At 50.0% G+C, this 22,753-nt stretch overlaps 1 protein-coding gene across 2 annotated transcripts; it reads right to left on the reverse strand.

Annotated features, from left to right (window-relative positions):
* Nucleotides 1-14,000: 14,000 nt before the first annotated feature.
* Nucleotides 14,001-21,382, reverse strand: Ubxn10 (UBX domain protein 10). Of its 2 annotated transcripts, none has more exons than XM_046469310.2 (2): nt 21,288-21,382; nt 14,001-16,245 (listed from the first exon to the last, which is right to left on the reverse strand). In XM_046469310.2, exons 1-2 carry the CDS (start codon nt 21,303-21,305, stop codon nt 15,385-15,387), a joined length of 879 nt encoding a protein of 292 aa, XP_046325266.1. In that variant the 5' UTR covers nt 21,306-21,382; the 3' UTR covers nt 14,001-15,384. The 2 variants fall into 2 exon arrangements, with proteins under 2 accessions (XP_046325266.1, XP_046325267.1); XM_046469311.2 differs by lacking the exon at nt 21,288-21,382 and adding an exon at nt 20,237-21,251.
* Nucleotides 21,383-22,753: the final 1,371 nt, after the last annotated feature.

The raw sequence follows: 22,753 nt of genomic DNA on the forward strand, positions 1-22,753 counted from the left end.
AAGAAAGAAGGCAGAGCTCTCTGTCAGCCTGACTCACCTGTCTTCCTTATTACCTGTGTGCCTTCCCTCTCCATTTCCGTGTGGTCACTAACATTTTTCAAGAACAGTTAATTGAACCTTTCTTCCAAGTGGTTTTTATGGGTGGAATGCTTCTTTAGGGTCACTGAGCTGCCTATGGGGGCATCTGTTCCCTTGAGCATGCTCAAGGAAGCAGTGGACAGATCACAGGGAGGGATTCAGTTCAGTTGGTGCAACAGAACCACTGGAAACCAATTAACAGGCTGAAAAACCAGCAAAAGGATGGTGGCCAAAGAACAGGCACCCCGTGGTAGACAATTACCAGTGTGGGCAGGGACAGCGATGTAGGTCAGCTCTCAGCCAGGAAGTAGTTTTGCAAGTGCAAAATGTGAATCCCTTCTGGAAAGAGAATCTAGGTAAAGGTTTTCTTTCTATATTTGGGCAGATGACCACCTGGTTGCCCTGCAACCCCCCTTGCTTTCTGAGACAGCTGGTCTTGGCTTCCATCTACCCTCAAAAAAAAAAAAAAAAGTTCAGGCCCTTCTAACTTTGACCTTCTGGTTGATGATAAAGGGACTAGCTTTATCATCTGCCTCAGAGGCTGGGCCTAGGTTCTAGGTAGTGTACCCACATTGTACTCTATGTTTTGAGGACACAATATTTTTTGGCACAGGTCTGGTAGATTTTTTTTGTTTGCTTATTTTTTCTGAGAGCACCCTTTTCAGCAACGATGCTATGATACTTGTAAAGATTTTACCAGTTGTAGACAGGTTTCTGGGGTATTGGAAATTGATCAACATCTAGGCATTACACACTATTCTGTCAGGAATTTGACCAAGGAGAAGGAGAAGATCTGGGGGTCAGAGGTGGTTGTTTGGGAAACTGAGCCCCAAAGCCGGTAGGTGCTCATATGTGGAGGCTCAGTTTGGTGAGAGCCACTGTGACCATCAGTCTCCTCACTTGGCATGGGGCAGGCTCCTGCAGGCTCCCACATTTACTCTTCCTTTGCTCCTCAGAAAGGTTTTAGGAAGTAGGCAGGGCAGGTTAGTTAATGTCTTTGCTTTGTGGATAAGGAAACAGAGGCTTGGGGCTTGCATTTGCTAAGTGTGCCCAGGATAGCCAAGGCTGGAGCAAAGGCCCTGAGGCTTGGGTCTCTCCCCACGCCACAGCATGTCTGGATTGTTTTCTGACAAAGCCCTTGCCTGACAGGGCAGTTGTACTAATGAAAATGTATTTCTGGGGTCTAGTTGCCAACCTTGTTCTAAGAAAATGTGGAGCTTCTGTGACTGTGAAACTTGGTAGAGGCTACTTTCCTTAAGAGACCAGAGCCACAGAACCCTGACAGGCATTTTGCTATGTGGTTCCTGACTCTGCTTCTACAGGAGGAAACTGTGTCTCCTAAATATCCAGGGCTCCCCAGGATGCGGGTTACCATTTGGAAGTTCTTCAGACACTCGGTGCTCTGATCCGCACCCCAGTACATCTCTGCCCAAAGGCTCTTTCCCTTGCTGACACATTTTTGCCTCTGGATTATATGGGAGTGTTGGCTGAACCCCCAGATCCTTCCTGTCTCAGGCCCTGCCCATGGGGAAATGCTCTGGCATATGGCCCTACTGATGGTGAGACTTTCTGCTGATTTTTTTCATAAAAGAACAAAGAACTGTCCTCCTCAACTTAGCAACACAAACCTCCATCCATGAGAAACACCTGCTCACAGTGAGCCCTCGGACGTTTCTTAAAATGGTCCATGAGAAATTTGCAAAGGCCGTTGTCTAGGAGCCTTCTAGTCTTGCCTCCCTCTGCCAGCTGAGTGGTCTTCCTAAGTGAATACCGGAGAATCCTGCTTCGATTCATTTCTGACCAGTGGAACTAGCCGAAGCTCACACTGTCCCCCCACCCGCCCATATTGTTCCATTTGGTAAATGCTTGGCATGAAGCAGCTTCCAGGGCCTTCTTCAGGACTCATTATGGAGGGGTAAATGCTAGAGGTGAAGGAATTCATTGTGTGCCTGTAGGAGTCTAATGTCTTTTTTAGACTAGGAATTGAGAAGTGTGACTAATGAGCACCCTGTAAAAGCCACAGACCACCTCATTAAATGTTAGAGTCATTTCCCCGGTTGGGTAGAAATGAAAATCCTCAAAGAAAGGCCACCTCATCAATTAATGAAGAACTTTTTCTTTAAGCATGGTAAATATTCAAAAGACATTTTGGATAGTCAAAGAGCATTTACCAAAGACCTTAAAAACAAAACAAAACAAAAAAAAAACACCTTGATTTCTGTGGGGCTGTGGAGGAGAGTGAGGAAGGAGGGGATCTGTGTACATGGCCTTCTGCCAAGGAACAGCTGTGGGTGATTTCAGGGTTCAGGAGTTGTATGCTATTTCTGCCTTCCCTGCAAGGACCCTTCTATCCTGAGGGCTTGTGTTTATTCTTCTAGAACCCACCATAGGGTTCTAGAAGAATAAACACAAGGGAACCCACAGAAATCACAAACCCATGTGCCTGGTGCACAGCAAGGGTTTGGGTATTTGCGTCCTGTGTTACATAACATTATTGGGGTCAGAGGTGTGTCCCTTTTTGTAGTGGGGAAATAGTGGCAGAGGTCAGGGAGAGCCATTGCCCTCTGGCCACTGCAGAAGGTTCCTTCTGTTCTGGAGCTTGTCCTGCACAGGCCATCCTGACTCTGCGACAGGTTGGAGGAAGCCCAAGGCTGCACATGGATGGTCAGGGGACAAGAACTTGTACTCTTAGGGTTGCAGCCGCAGCCCCCATGTGTCCCTGCTGGCTGGGTTGTGCTAAGGCAGCAGAAGCTGTGGCTGTGCTTTATAAAGAACCTCGTTCATTGCCCAGTGCCTCGGAGCAAGGCCATGCTGCACATTCTATCACAGCTTCAGATTTGACCCTCCATCCCTGTCTCCCTGTCCAGGTGGTGTCCCCTCACTTACCCTCACATGACCTCTAGAAAGGCCTTCTTAAGGCCAGCTCCTGATTTGGACCATGACACACCCCCATTTAAAAACCTCTGCTGGCTCTCCTTTGTCTCCAGGGTCAAGTCCACACACACACACACACACACACACACACACACCGCTTAGCGTGCCTTCAGGTCCCATGGTGATCACGTCTAACACTCTCCAGGAAGGACAAGTCCCACCACTCTGAACTCACTCAGCAGCAGGGCAGGCCTCTCCTGAGTTCCAGTTCAGCACACACTCTGCCCGCTGCCTGGAAGGCCCTCTCTGCCCTCTTTGCTTGGCAAACTCCTGTTTCATCATTTAGGACTTGGCTTCAGAGTGATCCCCTCTGCATGGCTTCCTGCTGAAACCTGCTAGGCTCTTTCATGTACTAGCCAAAGCACTTTGTCTCCTCTACAAACAGGGAGCTCCTCAGGCAGGTGTGAATCCATCCCTGTGGCCCAGGGTGGAACCCGACGCATAAGTGACATTTAATGTTTGTAATGTATGTATGTATGGAAGGCTAGGATTTCCAGCAATGTTCGGGCTCGAATCAGGCAAAATAATTTATGTGTTTATGTGACCTAAGAAATAAAAACTGGTCCAGTGGGCAGGAGGGAGGACTTGGGGAGTTTCTGTCCCCATCTTAGGGCTCTTTTGTGCCCCAGTTCTGAGCAGGACCCTAGGGCCAGTAGGTTGTTGTCATTTCTCCAGCTTCATATGCTCCTTTGTGAGCAGGTGCCTCTAGCCTGGCGGAGGCCGGCTTGCCTCCTGGTGAAGAGCTGCCCAGGGCGCTCGCCTCCTGCCGTGGCTGCTGCAGGGCCTGGGTGATGCTGGACCTGACCTTGTACACAGTCTTCCTGGCTTGCCATGTGCTGTTTCAGCTGCTTTTAGTGTGAATATCTACACCAGAAAGCTGCCTAGACATGAAAATGGTGATTAAGAGATGCTGACACCACTACATTGTCTCATTATCTGTAATAACCACATGGAGAACACCAGGCCCAGAACTGGAATGGCCTCGGAGCTTTAGTGGGTCTCTCACCTAGAGGTGGCAGCCAAGTGTTTCCAAATGACCCACAAGTTTGTCTTACTGAGTGGCAGCTGCCCCCCTCCCCCTTCTACAAAGTCCCCCCTGGTGCTTTGCCACCTGTCCTGTGTTGCAGTCACTGAGTGGGGCTTAGCCCTGGAGGCTCTGGGTGTGCATCCCAGACCTCTGCTGGCAGCTGTGTGACCTTGGCAAAGTCACTTTTCCTCTCTGACTCTCCATTTCCTCATCTGTAAAATGGAGGGGAGATGTTTGCCCTGAAGAAAAACCTGAAGATCAAATGAGCCTCCAGCTGTGGAGTTCCTAGCAGCTGCCCTGAACCTGCTAGTTCCCGTCTCCTATCCCTTTCAGCTAGAAACAAACCCCAGTTTCCCCAGAAGCAAGGTGCCACAGGTGGCCATTAAGAAGTCTTGTGGGGACCTTCACCTCATGACAGTGCAGGGCCTCTGTGGCACAGAGACACCGGCAGCAGAGAGGAGTGAGGCCTTGGGCAAAGCCGAGCCCCGCTTCCTCTTCTTCCCACTGCTTCCTAAAGCAGTCCCCAAGGACACGTCGTAGACCTTCCTTTCTGTCTGTGGGCCAGCTCCTGTCTGCAGAGGAGTTTCTATCCATGCAATCCTGAGGGCGAGGTCGATGGGCTGGTGAGTGGTGGCTGAGCTCTTGGCACCATGGAGTGACCAGGGGCCCCTGGAATCCTGAGTGCTTCCTGCACATTCACCTGTTTGATTCTCACAGCACTGCGGGGTAAATACATGACCCTCATTTTAAACATGGGGAGCTAAGACACAAGCAGGTGAAAGACCTTGCCCTGGGTAGCCTGGGCAGTAGGTGGGAAAACTGGCATGAAGCTCTGCTGGTCTGGCCCCTGGGCACATGCACTTAGCCACTTAACCCCCACGCAACCTAAAGAGCATTTCATACTGGTAGCTTGGATAACTGTGTGGCTCAGGCTGTTGAGGTCAAGTCCATAGCCCTGGCTTAGAGAAGGTACTTCCAGGAAACTTGGGGATTCCACTTCCTCTTAGATAACGTACCTTCAGGCTGCCATTTTCAAGAGGTTAAATCCCATTTCACTTGGGTATCTCCTGAGTCCATGGGACATTCCTTTATTTAATCAAGACAAGTTTACAGCCAGGCACTGGGTGCCAGCGGTACAGACAGCAAGATTCCTGCTCTCGTGGACCTCATGTTGAAACTGGGGAACAGCTGATAAACAAATACATCTATAAATTTAAAAATTCAGGTAATGATTAAAAATAAGCAAAGTAAAGGCAGGTTAATGGGTAGAGAAGGAGCAGTCAGAGAAGGAGAGAAGCAGGAGAGTGGTAGACAAGCTGGTATAACAAGCAGAATTTTGAATAAGCATTTCCTAATTCTGTGATCTCCTGCAAGCAGAGAAAATGTCATTTGACTCGTACAGCAACCCGACGCCCACTTGTTCAACCACCCTGTTCTGAAGTAGCATCAATTTGGGCACAGGCAAAGCATTAAATAAAGGAAGGTCTGTTTCCCAAATGTCACAGATGCTAGAACAGGGCCGTCTGTGAGCCCTGCTTGCCCACTTGGCCCCAGGTGGAAAAGGTACAAGAACCTAGTCCCATGCAGGCAGGGCAGCTGGCTGTGTCAGAGGCTTGAAGGCAATCGCTGAACCTCAGATTTGTGCATTTTGAGAAAAAACAAAACAAAAAACCTGTTCATGTTCCCCGTTTTTTGCAGTAGTGCTTGCATTTAGCAAAATCTCCAGTTACAGGCCATGGAGACTCAGCCTCTGGTGGGGAGTGGAATTATGACGTTGAAAGGGTCCTGAGAGACTGCCCAGCCTTGTGAAGACTGTAATAACCACACGGAGAACACCAGGTCACAAGGCTTCATTGCTCTTCTTAAATAGATCCAAGAGCAGAGCTCATAGCGGAACCTCCAAAATGGACTTCCCCAGCGTCCACAGGGTTGCAGTTCAGCCCCAGGCCTAGTCCCTGAGCTCAGATCAGAAATGTGGTCCCTGAAAGGGACTGGAGCCAGGGCCCCATGACTCACTGCTTACTGAAGTGGTCCTGTCTCACGGGCACACCGGCTTCTGTTCTTGTGAAAATGACTTGGAGGACAGGAACCTACCTACCTGTCTGTGCAGCTCCTTACTGCAAAGAATAGATTCTCTTTATTAGGGTAGTAAGAGACCAGCTTTGAAACACGTGGATAAAGACTGCGGCAGATGGCTGAACCCATCTATGCTTGCCAGATCAACCCAGAGCATGGCCAAGAGCTTTGAACTCATGCCTGGTTCTTTGGGGATGGCATCATTGAGAACCACGTCACTGTAAACTGGCTGAAGGGCTTGGCTGCCCCGAATGACCTTAGTTTCATGTTCCTGATGCTGAGCTGAGCTGGGGTTGTTTGGTTTGGTTTGGTTTTTATAAAGTAGGATCTTCAACAGTTCCATTTGGGGGAGGTTGGCACTACTGTATGCAGAGCCCATTCCTAGGCACCAGAAGGCCACAGCAAATTTCGTCATAGGCTGGCACTGAAGGGCCTCACAGTGAACAAAGAGGCCAGCTGTGCCCAGGTCCTCAGTCATGGCTCTTTCTTCTGACTGGTTCTCTCCTGTCTTTTGAGCTCCCATGTTACTTTGTGTCCCCCATCTTTGATCTGTGCTTCTGTTGTACCCTTCCCATTTATCCTCTCCTCCCCCTCACCCTTACTGAGCCCCTATTAGGTGTCAGGTGTGGTTTGAGGCACTGGAGATGGATCAGCAAGGGAGATGGACAGTTGTGCTAATCTCATGGTAAAGATTACAGTTTCCCGTGGGCCTTTGCGCCTCCCCAAGCTGGGTGGGGAGCTAGAGGGCAGTGAGCATGTCTTCATTTCTGTCCCCTCAATGCCTGGAATGAAGCAGGTGCTTGGCAAAGTCTGTGGGACAAGTGAGGAGAGAGATGACAACAATGTAAGATAGGTAGTTACTAAAATTAAAATTAGCATTTGTACATATTTTTACAGGTGTCAAAACATCCACCAAACACGGTTCAGCTAATGCTTCACAACAGCCCTGTGGGAAGCAATTGTGTTCTTTCTGGAAAGGAAGATGGAGGTTTGGAGATATTATGGCCCACCCAGGACTTTAGGTTCTGGATCCTGTGTGTTTGCTACTCCACTGAGGAGGGTGTCTTTTATAAAAACCTGGGGGTGATAAAGAGCTGGGGTAATCCAGGGGAGGGTGGGTGTGCCCGGGAAGCCCGGGGCTGAAACTGAACCTAAGAAGGGGTCCTGGCAATCGGGGTAGTGGAAGGAGAGGTGCCAGCCAAGTTCCAAGACCATGAGGCCCAGGCAGCTCTGGTGGCCATCCCTGCTCTGACCTGGTGAGATCCAGAGAACCTGGACATGACCTCGTCCAGCTCAGAGGTTCTTAATCTGGCTGATCCTTAGGATTCTCTGGGGAGTTTCTGAGAGTGATTCCCAGGGTCTACTTCCAAGACTTTAATTCAGATCTGGGAAAGATCTTTTTAAAAAGTTCCAGAGTTTTTTGGATGCAGAGGCCCCCTTTAAAAATTCTCTAGTTGACTTTTGCCTATTAGACACAGTCTTGAATTTAGAAGCCTTTGGGAGGTGTTTTTGGCTATGCCGAGTCAAAGCTTCCCCATCCCCACCTGCAGAAACCACCCGAGCAGAGATTTGCCGGCGCTGGTCTGCACTCCCCCAGGCTCAGCCCACCTTACGCACTGGCCGTCCAGCCCCTGCCTGAGAATGAAGGGGCAGCATCTTGGGTTGACCAAGAACATGAATGTTGACTTGCTCCCTGTTGGCCTGGTGTCTATGACTCAGATCTTGGGCTTCTTGGAGGATGGGGCTGAGGAATTCATACAGGTCGGTACCAGCTACCTTGGCTGGCCACCCTGGTGGGGAGTGAGTGGAGCAGTGCAAACTATTTAATCAGCTGGGACCAAGTCCAAGAGCATTTTCAGCAAGTGGCGGGAATGACTCCTCAATGGCCCCTTTCCAGTAGGAGTGGTCCTGGGGAGCAAAGGCTCTGTGGAATGGACAGGTTGGTTTCTGCTCCCTGATTGGCCTTTGCCCTCATCTGCCTCCCACACCTCCTCTAGACTCTTTTTTAACATTCAAATTTGAAAGCAGTAGAGGACAGTGGCTTAGTGGCCCTGGTCCTTGTCCTCAGACTGAATGCCAGTGGCTTGGACCAAGCTCTTGTGAGCATTCAGACATCTGCCCAAGACTTCATTGTAGATAAGTAAGAATGTTTTCTGTCACTTTGTGCTTAGTTTTGGAACATTGTCAAGACTACTTACTTACCCTCTGTGCCAATTTTTTATTCACTAGATTGAAAGTCCCTTGAGAGAAGAGACCAGTTGTATTCACCATCATGTTCCACGCCTGACAAATGCACACATTTAGCTTGTGGTGCAAAGAATAGATAGGTATGTAAATAAGATGTGATTCATTCAAATCCAGTATGCCAGTAGTTCAATACCATATATATTTTGGAAAGTGTACTGCTTCACATAAAGATGGATAGTAAGAACAAAGGAATTTCTCTCTCAGACTCCCATAGTCCCTTCCTTCTTTGGCCTTGGTCATGACCATAAAGAAGTGGTACCTTTATTTTTCATTTTAGTCTTAAAAATGTATTCAAAGACATGGTGATATTTAATAGTAATCAATGCCATGCACATTTTTTAAAAGTTTAGTTTCCATTAAAAAAAAAACATTTTTACCTGTAAATGGACACAATATCTTTAATTAATTTTTTATGTGGTGCTGAGAATTGAATCCAGTGCCTCACACATACTAGGCAAGCATTCTACCACTGAGCCACAACCCCAGCCCTGCCACTTTTGATGAGCAAAATTTTAAGGAAAATTATAAAATAGCAGTTACCTCAAATGGAAGATGCTGTGGCAAAATTCATGTGCTTCTCTCTATAGCCCTTTGAAAAGCAAAGCAAAATCCTTAACATTTTCCATATAATTAGGCCTACTGATCCTATTCCTGGGCATTGGTGCTGAAGAAATAATTCAGAAGATGTGAAAAGCTACACAAATAAGAATTTTAGCATTGATTTCTGTGGTTAAAAAAAATGGAAACACATAGATGTTCCAGAAAAGGGAAATAGTTGAATAATTACAGGACATCAACATGTTGAAATATTACTCAATCTTAAAATGATTACAAAGACTGCTGAAATTTAGAAAGAGAATATAAAACTGTGTTTGCTAGGATTACAAATGTTAAAAATACGCATGTGTGCCTATTGGCAAGAAAGTAATGTGCAACATAAATTTAATCTCTAAGGATAAAAAAATACTTGCCAAAATATTACCCACGGTTATTTCTGACTAAAAGGATTATGGATGGTTTTCCTTCCCTTTTCAATCTCCTCTCTATTTTCCAAGTTTTGCCTTAAAAAAAAACAAGTGTTTCATTTCGGGGGCAGAGTGTAATGGATCCTGTATGAATGAGTCTTTTCTAACTGGAAAAATAATGTAAATGATGCTACAGAACATTGATTTTAATACTATTTTTAGAATAAAATTAATATTGCTTTTTTTTTAAGTAAACAGATTAGATTCTCAGAACCTGGCCACTTCTCATGACCTCTGTGGCTACCACCCTGGGCCTCACCTCTGGCTTAGCTGATTCTAGTAGCTTCTACTTGCTCTTCCGTCTCCTGTCCTGGGCCTGTCCTCCTCCCAGCAGCCAGAGAGCTGACTGGAACGCCTCTGCTGGCACCCTGCCGTGGCTCCCCACGTGACCCACTGTGACAGTGTCTGCCTCCTGCCCTGTCCATGGTAGCTCTGCCCCCCTTCCCTCCAGCTGCACTGGGCTCTGCCTTTCCTCTCACAGGCTCCATGTGACCCACCTTGGGACCTTTGCATGCCCTCTACTGGCAGCCCTCTGTCTCCACGTGTCCACGTACTGACTCTCCACCTCCAGTCTCCACTCAGATGCTCCTTGTCCCCACGTCACCCTTGCCCACCCTAGGGTCTCCAACCCCTCTTATTGCACTACCATGCTACACGAGGTACCATGCATATTGTTTACTTTCTATCTCCCCTCCAAAAAACATGTGTGACTTCCTTAAGGACAGAGATGGGAGGCTTTTCTGTTCGCTGATGAGTCAATATGTGCCTTGCATGTAGGAACTGGCATATAGTTGTCGAATTAAAGTCTTCCAGGTGGCTTGAATGCGTTGGAGGCCTGCTAGGAGCTCTGTTAAGAGGGAAAGAGCCAGCTGGGGCCGAGTCCTGGGCTGGGGGCCACCACAGAGGTGCAAGGGTCTTCAGGACATGGAACACTCAAGTCTGGTCTGGGTCATCCTCTATAGCCTCCCGGGGTTGGATGCAGGGGCAGGGGATGGGGCAGAAGTTTCTAGACTTACTCGAAGTCGGGTCGTCTGCAGGCCATCCTGGATATGGCTTTCCTGATTTCAGGGTGGATTTGATTGGTTCCAGTTTGGGGGGAGGGCAAATAGGCTCTGGAACTTTCATTGTCATTGCAGTGTGTCGCCTTTTGACTAAGAGAAGAGACATTCCTTGCTAACAATGAGCTAGCATTGAGCAGACCCAGCCAGTGGACCTGTGATACCCACATTTCCATCAGAAGGCACAGGCGTGACAGCGGTTAGTCCTTGACTGGTCCCAAGAGGCCCACAGGTGCTCTGAGTGTAAAGAACAGGCAGGCACAGAAATGGTGAAACCAGGGCTTTCCTACTCAGGTCACTGGACGGTGGTTTTATTTGCCCTTCCAAGAAGAAATGCACCCCAAATCAGCTGTTGGATTTGAACAAATGGAATGAAGCGTGGCAGAAAATGGAGGGACAGAGGCCAGGAGACAGAGGAACCGTGTGCCGTCCCTGGAGCAGAGGTAATGTTATAAACAACCTTGGTCAGTGGGCGCAGCCCTGGAGTTAGATGGCGATTCATTTTAACTAAACGCTAAGTGAAGCAGTGGCCTTTACCGCCTCTTCTCAGTTACAGCAGACAATAGCTTTGCTTTTCTCTGCCACTTTGACCACAACATTTTCTTCATTTCCTTTCCATGAGCACGCTGCTGCTACTGTCCCCCCGCGCCCCATCTCATGTTTGTTGTGCCCAGTCCGTCCACACTGGAGACACTGGTCAAGCCAAGTCCACTTGGGCAAATTCCGACTTGTCAAACTATGCTTCCTTTTTTCCTAAAGAAAAGGGCTTGTGTGTGTCCAGAAGTGGACCACCTCTCGTGACTTCTGTGGATGCCACCTTGGCCTGGGAGTCATCATCATCTCTTGCCTAGTAGCTGCGACATCCCAGAGTCCATCTCCTCTCTCTCACCCTGGCCCCGCAGTCTGCTCAATGCAGCAGGCAGAGGCCCCTCAAGCAGGACAGGCTGGATGAGGCTTGCTTAATTTTACCCGCTGGCATTTGTCACATCAGTTATTCAGCCTCTTGGGATGGGACAGGATTTAAATGTGTCCAGAAATAGCTGCAGGGATTCGTGCTTCCTCCTCGGCTGTTCAGGAGACCCTGAGCGGTTTGAATGTGGAGGAACCAAGAGGAACAGAGGAGATGGTAGGAATGTCCCTAATCGGGAGAGGAGACCAGCACGTCACTGGTGTGGACAAAAAATAAAACGCCCAATTTTATTTTTATAGTGTGAGTTACTGTCTTGCCTGTTGGTAACTGAGTCACCAAGAGTCTGCTCTACTTTGGCTGCCAGCTGCTCCGTCCTGGATTTGGCCTTCCTGCTTTTAGGGTGGGTTTGCTTGGTTCCAGTTTGGGGGGAGGGCAGATAGGCTCTGGAACTTTCATTGTCAGTGCAATGTGTTGCCTTTGATTAAGAGATTTCCTGATTAATCCTCAGAATGACTTCCACACTAACACCGAAGCAGAAGAACCTAATTTCCATTGTGATTTTGTTTAGAAGGTAGAAAAAGAGATCCTCTTACCACAGAAGATGCCCCAAACTACAGGAAACCAAGTATTCTTTTCTCTTGACTTATTTTCACAGACCTGAAAGAATTATGTAAAGAGAAACTTCCTTGTCCCCTGGGTCTGGGTGGCATTAATGTTGGAAACCCATTTAAAATGGCCCATAAGAGCATAAATGAGAGCTAAGTCCAGCGCCTCTGGTGCCACCTTCTCCAACGCTGGCGATCCATCACAGGTTTTTAAGGTCATTCCTGGAGTGGAATACATCTTAGCATCTTTGTGAATTATTTGACACATGAACTTGGGGTAACTGCTGGCCCCTGGTCATGTTCACAGGCCATCTCTTCAGCAGGACTGCCCTGGCCTGATGGCTCTTGACCGGGTCCCTGGGTAATTTCAGAGAGAGGAACATTATGCTAAAACCACCTGCCATCTGTTGGTACAAATTTTTTGGATTCTAGATGATGAGTCACTTATTTCTCCTGCTGTTCTTTCTGCTGCCAAGACTAATTTACCTACTGGACTTAATCAGGGAATATGCTTATTAATAATAATGAGCGTTGTCTTATGCAAAGTTCATGATCCTAAGAGCAGTCTTCCAGCACCATGACTGGAAAAGGTGGGGAAGTTTCCTTTGTAGGAGGCAGGAGAAGATATGGAATCAAACCCAGCATAGTGGCATGTGCCTGTAATCCAGTTACTTGGGAAGCTGAGGCAGGAGGATCACAAGTCTAAGGCCAGCTTTAGCAACTTAGACCCTGTCTCAAAATAAAAATTAAAAAGGACTGTGGATGTAGTTCAGTGATGAAGTGTCCTTTGATTCAATTCCTAATATGATAATAATAATAATAGACACGGGATGATATAGTGTGATCCTTCATCTGGTTTCCTTCATGGATACAGCCACAGCCACCGACATCAGTAGGCTTGAGAGTTCAGTGATGGCTTCATATTCCTTTGCATACATTCTCTTGCTAGGGCACCCGTGCCTGTCAAGAGTGGCACAGTGTATGTCCCCAGACCCTTATTTAACTTATGACCAGTTCTGTGACCACAAAATGGGTGAGCAAGGCTAGCCTCTCCAGGGCTACCAAGAGAGTGCCCTGGGCCCAGTTGAACCCATTAGGCCAAGGTGCTAAAATTGGTAAGGCCACATGCAGAGCCATCAAGAACTCTGAATTCTGAAATTATCTATTCTCGCCAACACAAAAGAGCCGTTGTGATGATTTTTAGGAGAAATTCCAGACAGTCTTCCTGTACAGACCAGCTAAGAGCCGTGGCAGGAGCCGGAACTTAGTGGCACCTAAAGTGTGGGAGGAAGACTTGGTTGTGAGGGTAGAACATGGGATTTCCCAGGGAGAAAACCCCAGATGAGGTCTACGCACCCCTCTATCCACAGTGTATGGTGGCCGATGGGCTAAAAGACAAGATGTGTTTCTCCACAGACCATTTCACACAAATCAGCTTTTGTTAGCATTATCATCTTTTGTCCAAAATGTTTATTATGATGGTTCAAATCTAGCTTTATTCACATATCCTCAACTACCAAAAATATTTCTCTGCTTCTTGGCTCCCATTTTATTCACTATCCCCGAGTTCCAGCCTGCAGAGCGGAGCCCACCCCTAAGGGCAGAGGGTTCTGGTCCTTCAGGCAGGCCGCATGTTACTCGAGCTGGCTAAGGCTTTCCTGTCTAGAGAAATTACCAAGTCGCAGTGGGTGGGATTTTATTCTTACCATAGAGTAGGTGGGATTTTACGGGAGCCTCTTCCCCCAGGTTGTAGATCAGAGGCAGAGTTATGTGCTTGTGCTTCACCTGGGGGGAGGTGAAGTTCCTGTGCCACAGGTTCCAGGCTCGAGCCCCCAGCCCTTCTGTCATGGTCAAAAATTGGAAGAGGTGGCTAGTTTTGTGGCTCTGCCCAAAGCAAGGCCAGCCCACTTGGTCTTTCCAATTAAAGGAGCTACCAACTAAGTCAGGATAATGTTAAGAAATTTTGCAAACTTTCAGAACCAACCTGGCCTTGAGTGACCTGGGTACAGCTGGGACAGGCATGGGGTACAGCTGGGACAGGCCAGCCTTCTTCACAGAATGCACCAGAAGTCACATTTCCAACCACCAGCTGTATCTGTGCACAAGCTGTCCTTGGAGGTGAGGCAGCAACATTTGTATGCTGTTAGAACCCCTGACTCTTGCCTTCCCTGTGTACCTAGGAGGTGGGGGAAAGTACCAGTACCCACAGCTTTGTGAGGGCCAAGCTCTGAGGGTGCCAGTGCCCAGAAGGTCTGAGTGTTCCTTACTCTGAATGGTGATTCAGAGTAAAGGGATCCAGATGAGCTGTGCAGGTTTGGCTGGACCCACAATACAAGAAAACTTTGGCAACTTGTCCACATCTCAACTTCAGCCTTGGAAAATCAGGACGCCACAGTCTTCAGGGCATCTGGGGCTAAGGCACTTGGTGCCAGCCAGCCTGCCTCATGGCCGTGGTCTTGGCACGGGCACAGCAAAGCAACCCCAGGCAGGTGCGCTCCTCCTCCTGCACAGGGTGTGCTGTCATTGCCTCAAAGGACCTTCCATGCTTGAAGTGGGTGTGACACCAAAACTGGGGAATGAAACTATTTATAAGGGGCCCTTAGTACAAACTTGAACAGACTTGTAGGTTTGTCTATTTCAAAAACAGAAGATTCCATCCGTGACAAAAGCAAAGGAAATCAGATTGCATTGGCTTTTCTCAGTTTTGGAGGAAGTGTGCATGGAGAAGCTACAGGAGTGGAAACCCAAGTTGGTTCCCATTGAATAGCAGCACTGCCTAATCCAGGGCTGTGGGAGCACCTACCTCTGGCTCCGGGACGGCTAGAAATGGTGCTATTTGGGGGGATTTGCAATAGCAGAAGACCTCGTCTTCCCTTTGATGCCTCATCACACAAATAGAAATCCCTAAGCAACTGACCACCCCCAAGCCCAGCAGAGGGGCTGCTTCCAGAGACAAGGTCAGCAGCCTGTTTCTTAAAGATTCACTTGCAAGAAATACAAATGCTAGTTAGATATTTCCTAGACCCTGGTTATTTACCAGATTAGAATCCTCTCTAGTGTTTAATCCTGCATCAAATACAGAAAGGCAAACCATCGGCTTCAAGAGAGTCAGGGTTTGTGTTCAGAGAGGAAATGCTCTAGAAAGAATCTCTGTTTTAGGAGGACCCGGCACACTGGCTGTAGCTGTTTAAGGAACAGCCTTGGACATTTCCAGCTGCTCCAGAGGTGGAGAGCACGGAGGGTGGTCCAAGGAGTCTTTGCTGTGCGCTCAGCACATCAGCAGATGATATGCTGTGGAGATGGGACCCAGGGACCACAGCTGCACCGGGCTCACATGGCACTCGGAGCCAGGCTGCCTGGGAGGCCCGGGCACCCAAGCACGCTCCTTGCTCAGAGACCCAGGACCCCAGCTAAGTGGTGCGGATCAGGGCCACCCCTCCCTCTCCTCCTGGGAGATGCCCAGCACGGACTTGTGGGGGATCCCGCACTCCTGCAGCGATCTGGTGAGGTCAGAAAACCGTCTCCGGGGCACCTCCATGGTCTCAATGCTGCAGCCTCGGTAGGTCGCTTTGTTCCTCTGCTCAGCCACGGCCACCACTGTCTGTAAGTCATCAGTTGGCCGGAAATGGCGGATGAACCTTTGGCCTGAGGGCGATCGGACAGCGAGCAGCAGCCTGGGTTCTTGGTCTGAGGGTTCCTCCAGGTTTCGATCCTGGGAGGGGCCCTGCTTCTTGGTTCCAGTGGCAAACTTCCTCTCCAGGGCACCAGCGCAAGCTCTGGAATCTTCTTTGCTTGGCTTCACAGTGCAGGCCTCCTCTTGGTAAAGGGCCCGGATGCTGCTCAGTTGCAGTGAGCTGGCCTTTTTGGCTACTGTGTCCACAGCCCCCTCCTGGAGGCGCCTCCTGCTGATGGAAGGCAGGACGGGGTACTTATTGAGGGAAGAGGAAGCCGCGAGGGGCCCCTGCTGCAGCAGTTCAGGGATCTCCTCGAAGGCCCTCTGGGCTGGAGAAATGGGCGCACAGGCTCCTGGCTTCTGGCTGCCAGGAGACTCGCAGGGAATGGCTGGTGACCAGGGGGAAGCAGTGCGCTGGGGGCTGTCCTCCTTCCCCTGGGGTTTGTGCAGAGTGGGCCGCGTCCGGCCCTTGGCAGACTTGGGCCTGATGACATGCATTTTGAGGGAGTTTGACTGCCAAAGAAAGCTGCCAGTTGCAATGCCGACGACAGCGCTGGGCTCCGGTGGTGCTGTGTTCACAGGGACTTCTGTGGCCATTGCTTCTCGGGACCCCTGAGGAAGCAGGAAAACACAGAGGAGGCAATGGGTTAACCATCCCTGAACACCTGGATCCGTGCCATCGCTCCCCAAGTGCCCAGAGTAAGCACCAGCAGGCCACAGTCCCGGAGCCTTCTCTCTGGATTTCTGGCATCTGGAGAGGGCGCCAGCCGTGATTCATGTATTCATTCATTTTAGGCCATTGGGATAGATCAGCAAACAAAGTCCTCACCACTTAGAATTATTATAGTGAGGAAGGACAGGGGCTAAGCGCACAGGTAAAAAGATATTTTCAAAGAGAAACAACCGCTACGAAGAAAATACAGGATTGGTGGAGTGGAGGACTAATTCTGATTCTTAGGAGGAGGGGCTGTGAGCTGGGAGAGCACAATGATGACGAGGAAGATGCCCTGTTGACAATCCAGAGCAGGGTCACTTAACTTTTCCCATAAATATTTTCTGCTTTGGGAGCCACAGGGTCTGTTACGGCTACTCAACTCTGCCACTGCGGCACAAACCGCCCCGCCATCCGTCACCCAGCACCTGTGGCCCTTCCAATAGAACTAACTTTAGTTACAAAAATGGGGGGGGGGCAGATTGGGCCCCTGGGGAGGGAAGGGCACTGGTGAGGTCGTGTAGCAGGGGGAGCTTGGTAGATTCCAGGGAATTTGTGGGTTCCCAGGCCCGGGAGCCCTCCCCGGGGTGGCCTGTGCCATCCATGGACAGATGCAACGTCAGAAGGGTGGACGGCAGCTGCTTTGGCTCCAAGAGGAAAGTGACCCTATTAAGGTGCTAAGCAGGGAAACCAGGCTCAGCTCCACTCAAGAGCTAATAGCTTCTCCCTGCGCCCCCAACCCGCCATCGTAGAGTGTCCTTCCCCACGGGACCCGCGGTCTGCCGGGCACATTGTCCACTGTGGAGGCACCAACTTTTGGCATGCCAGCTGCCCTCTCGCCTCGGCCCTTCCTCCTTCCTCCTTCCCAGTCTACTCCTAGCTTGTCCTTGCTTTTCCTTCCTCTGTTATTTCCTCCAGCCTCTGCATGAACCACTTAAAATCCTTCCTTAACTTTGTCACCAGGGCTTGGGGGAGAGGAACAGGAAGGCCCCACTGCCCCTCCGGCCATCTCTCTGGAGAGGCGCTCAAATTCTAGACGAGGGGTGCACAAAGCTCTTCTGTAAAGAGCCAGAAGCGGGCTATTTGGGGCTCTGCAGTGGTCCGGTCTGTTACAGTCACTCAACTCCACATCTTTGCAGCAGCTCCAGAGATGGCAGGGAGACGAACACAGGTGGCCATGTCCAATAAAACTGCATCTAGGGACTCTGAAATGTGAATTTCATATGATTTTCATGTGGTCACAAAATATTCCTCTTTTGATTTTTTTCCCAATGATTTAAACAGGCTCTTCTCATCTCACAAGCCACACAGTAGCAGGTGGCTGACCAGTTTGGGCCTGGTAATTGGTCAGACCCTATCTTAAACCAACTCTAAGGGGAATCTGGGCACATGCTAATCCTACGGCTGCGTGAGCCAGGAGGTAGTGCTGCCCGATGGTCACACGGTGAGCTGGTGGCAGAATCTGAAACAGAGCCCAGGTCTTGTGACATTCAGTCCTGGGTCCTTTGTACCCAAATGAGCTGCTACTTGAAGGAGCAGCCTTGGCTGTCTCCCAGCACATCGCATTCTGTCTCTGCCACTTGCATTTCTTGCTTCCCAACCACCTCGTAACCCCAAGGGCCTCTGTACTGGGTCTCCCGGAGGCTGTTCAGGAGAGTCAGGGAAATACCACAGAGGCTACACTCTGAGGCGGCAGGAGGAGCATTTCTCCGTGTAGACCCAGAATCACTAAGTCATGTCACTGCTTCTGTCATTGCCATCTTGGTGGCCCCTTCACTAACACCATTACCGCCATCTCCTCCCAGTCCCCAATTGCAGGTTTCCCAGAATGCTGTGGGCTCCCTGCTTCCCTCTGCATTCTGACCATCATGGCAACTCCTGCTTTCTCTACTCAGACTGACCAGGTCTCTCCCAGCCTTCTGAAGACCTTCTGGTGACTTCCTAGTGCCTCATGGTCCCCAAGAAACAGTATTTCGGGCACAAGAGCAGAGGACCAGAGTCACAAGACCTCCAGATAGCTACATGACTGTTTATTCTGGCATATAACTTTCCTCATTTACCAAATTAGATATTTGACTTTGAAGATGCTACTTAAATACCTCTGAACCTCAGTGTTACTCTCTGTCACATGAAAACAGGAACAGCAAGTAAAGTATAAGTGGGGAGAACCAGGCCTGGTACATAGTAGGGGCTTAGTTAAATGTTCAGGGCGCTTGCTTTGGGTGTTGGCTGTCTGCCTATCTAGCGCTTTTGGCTATTCTAGGTCCGAAGCCTCATCTGTTGCTCTAGAGCTTTTCCCCAGGGGGTCCTTGGCATTCCTCCTCCCAGTCAGTGCTAACCAGAGGGAGGTCCTGGGGCTTACACTGCACAGGGATGCTAGGGTGGCTTCAGTGAGCTACCAGCTATGCAGTTGCCTCAAAAATGCAAAGAAACAAAAAATCCTGAGTCGACCACTTTCCTTTTAATTTCACACTCCACGGACCTCAAATTCACCCCCTCTAGGCTAGCTTCCCCACCCAGTCCTCAACAATGTTCCCCAAGCCTCTCGGCCTGTGTCCTAACCTTGCCACTCTGTGCACGTTACCAGTGTCACCTGGTTATAGGGAGTATTCTCTCCCTTGCCAACAAAACCTTCACCCAAACACACTAACCCTATAAATTCCTGATGTCTTTCTCTGCTGAAAATCATGGGATAAGTGACTCTCGGCTTCTTGTTTTAAAGGCCTATGTTTGCTCCATTCCACTCACAGCCCGGGTCTTCCTCTCCTTCCCATTTGCACTCATCCTTCACACCCAGTCTGGCCACTGGTCATTCAGAAACTTCTCTTTAGCAAAGTCTGGGGATCAGAAATGCCTGGCCGGGCACGGTGGCCCACTCCTGTAATCCCAGCAGCTCGGGAGGCTGAGAGAAAGACCACGAGTTCAAAGCCAGCCTCAGCAATGTCAAGGTGCAAAGCAACTCAGTGAGACCCTGTCTCTAAATAAAATACCAAATAGGGCTGGGGATGGGCTTCAGTGGTCGAGTGCCCCTAAGTCCAATCCCTGGTACCCCCTCCCCCCAAAAAAGCCTGCCTGTCTCCTTGTTAGTTTGATCTATTTTCTGATCAGCTTCTAAGACACGTTCTCCCCAAATTCAGTTCTAGAGTCTTTCGCTTGTAATGAGGCAGCTCTGCGTGTAACTGGGAACAGCATGACAAGACCATAACTGTCCAACTCCTGGGCCAAGGATAAGCTTGCTCCTCTCTCTCCCCACCCTCCCTGCCGGGGAAGGGCTATTAATTTGCCACAGCTTCTACAGAATTATCACAGGCTTGGCTTCCAACACCCACACATGCCTCAGGAAGGTTTAACTGTCAGTAAGTTTGGTAACTTAGAAACCTCTTCCTTAACAACTTTGACGAGTGAAGTCATGTGTTCTCACAGTCTCTGCTGGACTATTTTTAACAGTAAAACTTGACTATGTGCATGCACTTGTTACACCTTTTGGTACTATATAATTAGCCATGTTCAGGGGGTGTCATATTCAAGACACCCTGGTCATAAGATAACATGACTGCAAGCTATCTCAGAGAAAAGCCTCCATTATGACTAATTCCCCAAAGCCCACTCATGGTTATTTAGAGACTAACACCTCCTTCAGGTAAAACCGTTATATCCAACCTGCTTCCATAACCCACTGCCTCCTCCCAAGTGCAGGGACCATCTGTCACATGGAGGGAACACCAGCTCCCCCTGGGGCACCCAGCACAAGGGCAGGGGAGGTAGAGGGAACAGGTGTTTGGGGATCTGGCCAAGTGTTCCTTTATATTCACACCTTGGGTCCCAAACTCTGCCCCAGTCCAAGCAGGCTTCCACAGCACCATCATTATCATGCTCAGCAAATTTCCCTACCTCTAGGCCTGGCAGACGCTCAACCACAAAGAGATTTGACAAGATCTAGGCGTAGCACTCCGTCAAGCTGCCAGCTGAGTAGGCAAGTGGCCTGTTTACTTAAACACAATAGCGGCACTGCAGAGGCCTACTAGGAGGAAACAAACCCTGAGGACGGTTTCCAAGAAGTTGCCAGGGGGCAGGTGCCCATTAAGATTCACCACCAAATCAAATGGAAAGGAAGAAAATTTGATGGGAGAAAGGAAAGCCATGATTTCTGCCTTCTAAGGCTACCCACCATGTTTCACGGGGTCAGTGCACCCCATTTTTCAACCCAAATCTAAACCTCCAGTAAAAGCAATAAAATATACCCACCTACATACCATCTGCTGGTGTATACCAAGATGCCTACATTGGAATTGGTCTTTTAAAACTGTTTATCAGCTAATCCCAACTCCTGTCACCCACCCCCCCATCAACATCTAGAAGGACTAACAGGAGATGGTAGTCAGCCCCAGAGAAAACTTTGGTACCATTCCCAATTTTACCCTAAGACCAGAAGGCACTGTCCTGTGCCCAGTGCCACACTGAATCACAAGCCAAGTGATCAGAAGATTGGAAAGGAAATCGGGGGTGATTCCAGCAGCAAAGGGGTGGGGATCACTCATTGATTTCCAAGTTTTGGCAGCCCTGGAAGCAAAGAAACTTAAAGCTCAGAAGAAGGGACTTGGGGGAAGGGCAAGACAGCGGGCCTGGACAGTGAGAGATGACTTGGGTGAAAGAGCACAGGTCTGGGGGAGGTTCCCTCTGGTTCCAGCCCCTCCGTGGGACAGGGACGTCCTTTGCTCTGTCTGAGTCAGTGTCCAGAGGCTGGCTGTGCCCGGCCCCGGGGCTGGTCCTACTTCCACCGCCTTAAGCTCTGGCCGGGGCGTGCTCTGTCCCCCGGAAGGAGCGACTTCCCTCCTGGGGGCTCCAGTCCTCCGGGCGGGCGACGCACCGGGGCTCGGGGACCCGCCTGCCCCGGTCCCTTCCAGGCGCGGCGGGCCGCGGGCGAACAGCCTGCCCTGCTCACCTCGCCGCTCCGCTCCATCCACCTCCTGCGCCTGGCGCGGCCCGCTGGTAAACAGCCCCGTCTCCCCGGCAACCGCGCAGGATAGGGGGCCACGTGCTTCCGGTCCGACCGGAACCGGCCCCGGAGGGGTGCGGTCCGGAGCCGGGCCGAGAGGGGCGGGTCAGAGCCCCAGGTCGCCGGACCCTCAGCCCTGCAGCTGGAGGCGACCGGACCCCAGCCCGCGCCTCCTGCCCTCCCCACCTCGCTGCCGGTTGCTCCTCAACCCCTTGATGTGACCTTGGATCAGACCCTGACCCTCCCAGCGACCCTGACTCCCTGGTTTAAAAGGAGGCTTAGGGACTGATTGATTCCGGCCAACCCTAGAATCCCAGTGGCTGCTTTTTGGGGAGCAGGACCACTGATCCGCTTCTCCTCCTGGGTACCGCCCTTTGGGCACCGGTTCCAGCCGCCCACTCTGGGCGCACATCCTGAACCTCTGAGCCAGGGCCACCACACCTCCTCTGAGGGCCTGGCCAGGACCTCCTTCACTTCAAACACGGGCAGTCACTTCTAGGGCGTCTCCGGCTCTTGCTCTGCATTTCCCAGACCCTGGAGTCTGGCTCATCGCCTCAGCCATTGTCTTGGCAAGAACCTTCCACACCTTGTCCTGCTCTCTTTCTATCCCTAAGGTGCGGTGGAACCCCAGCCCCATCCCTCTACCCACATCTGGATCCTAAAGAAACCTTGGCAGGTCACACACATTGATGTGATGGGAAGTGTGGTCTCCAACCTCAACTGGAACGTGGGTGCTGCTCAGCAGGTCTGCCATTTTCTCCTCCCTTCTCTCTCCTTCCCCTCAGTGGCTATTTCAAACCTGTCTTCCCTCCTGAAACCTCCTACCTCTCCCCCTTCCTCCTGCATCTTGGAAGATAATCTTACTGCCCTCTGCAGAGAAAAAATAGAAGGCATCATATGGAAACTTTTATAGCCGTCTGCCGTCAGACCTACAAGTTGCCTGCCTTTGCTTTCTCCATCCTGCCAGTTGGAATGGAAAGGGGCTGTCCTTGGATTCTGTCTGAGGTTAACTGCGCCTCCACGGGGCCTGTCACACCACGTGGTCACACATACACACTCTCACTGTACTCCAGGACTTTTCTCCTGCTAGCCCCTTAACCTGGAAGATTCTTCCCCTTCCTTTGCCTAATTCCCATTCATTCTTCATGTCCTGACCTAACAGATGAAGCTTTTCTTCCAAAATTGACTTTAAAAGAAGCCCCAACTGGACCACTGTCTGCCAGGTTCTATTCTAGACTTTTGGAATATGCAGATGAGTAATTTAGTGGATGTATTATTAGAAGGCAAAGGTGCTAGATATGCAAGAACCATAGATTTGTTATCTAGCTCTGGGGCTAAATATCTACTATTGCTCCTCAACCCCCTGATGTGACCTTGGATCAGACCCTGCCTGTCCTGGCTGTGCAGGTGTG

This window comes from Marmota monax, unplaced genomic scaffold (genome assembly GCF_021218885.2).
Source record: "Marmota monax isolate L192 unplaced genomic scaffold, Marmota_monax_Labrador192_F-V1.1 WCK01_AAM20220418_F8-fsc00008, whole genome shotgun sequence".
In the NCBI taxonomy this organism is placed as follows: Eukaryota; Metazoa; Chordata; class Mammalia; order Rodentia; family Sciuridae; genus Marmota; species Marmota monax.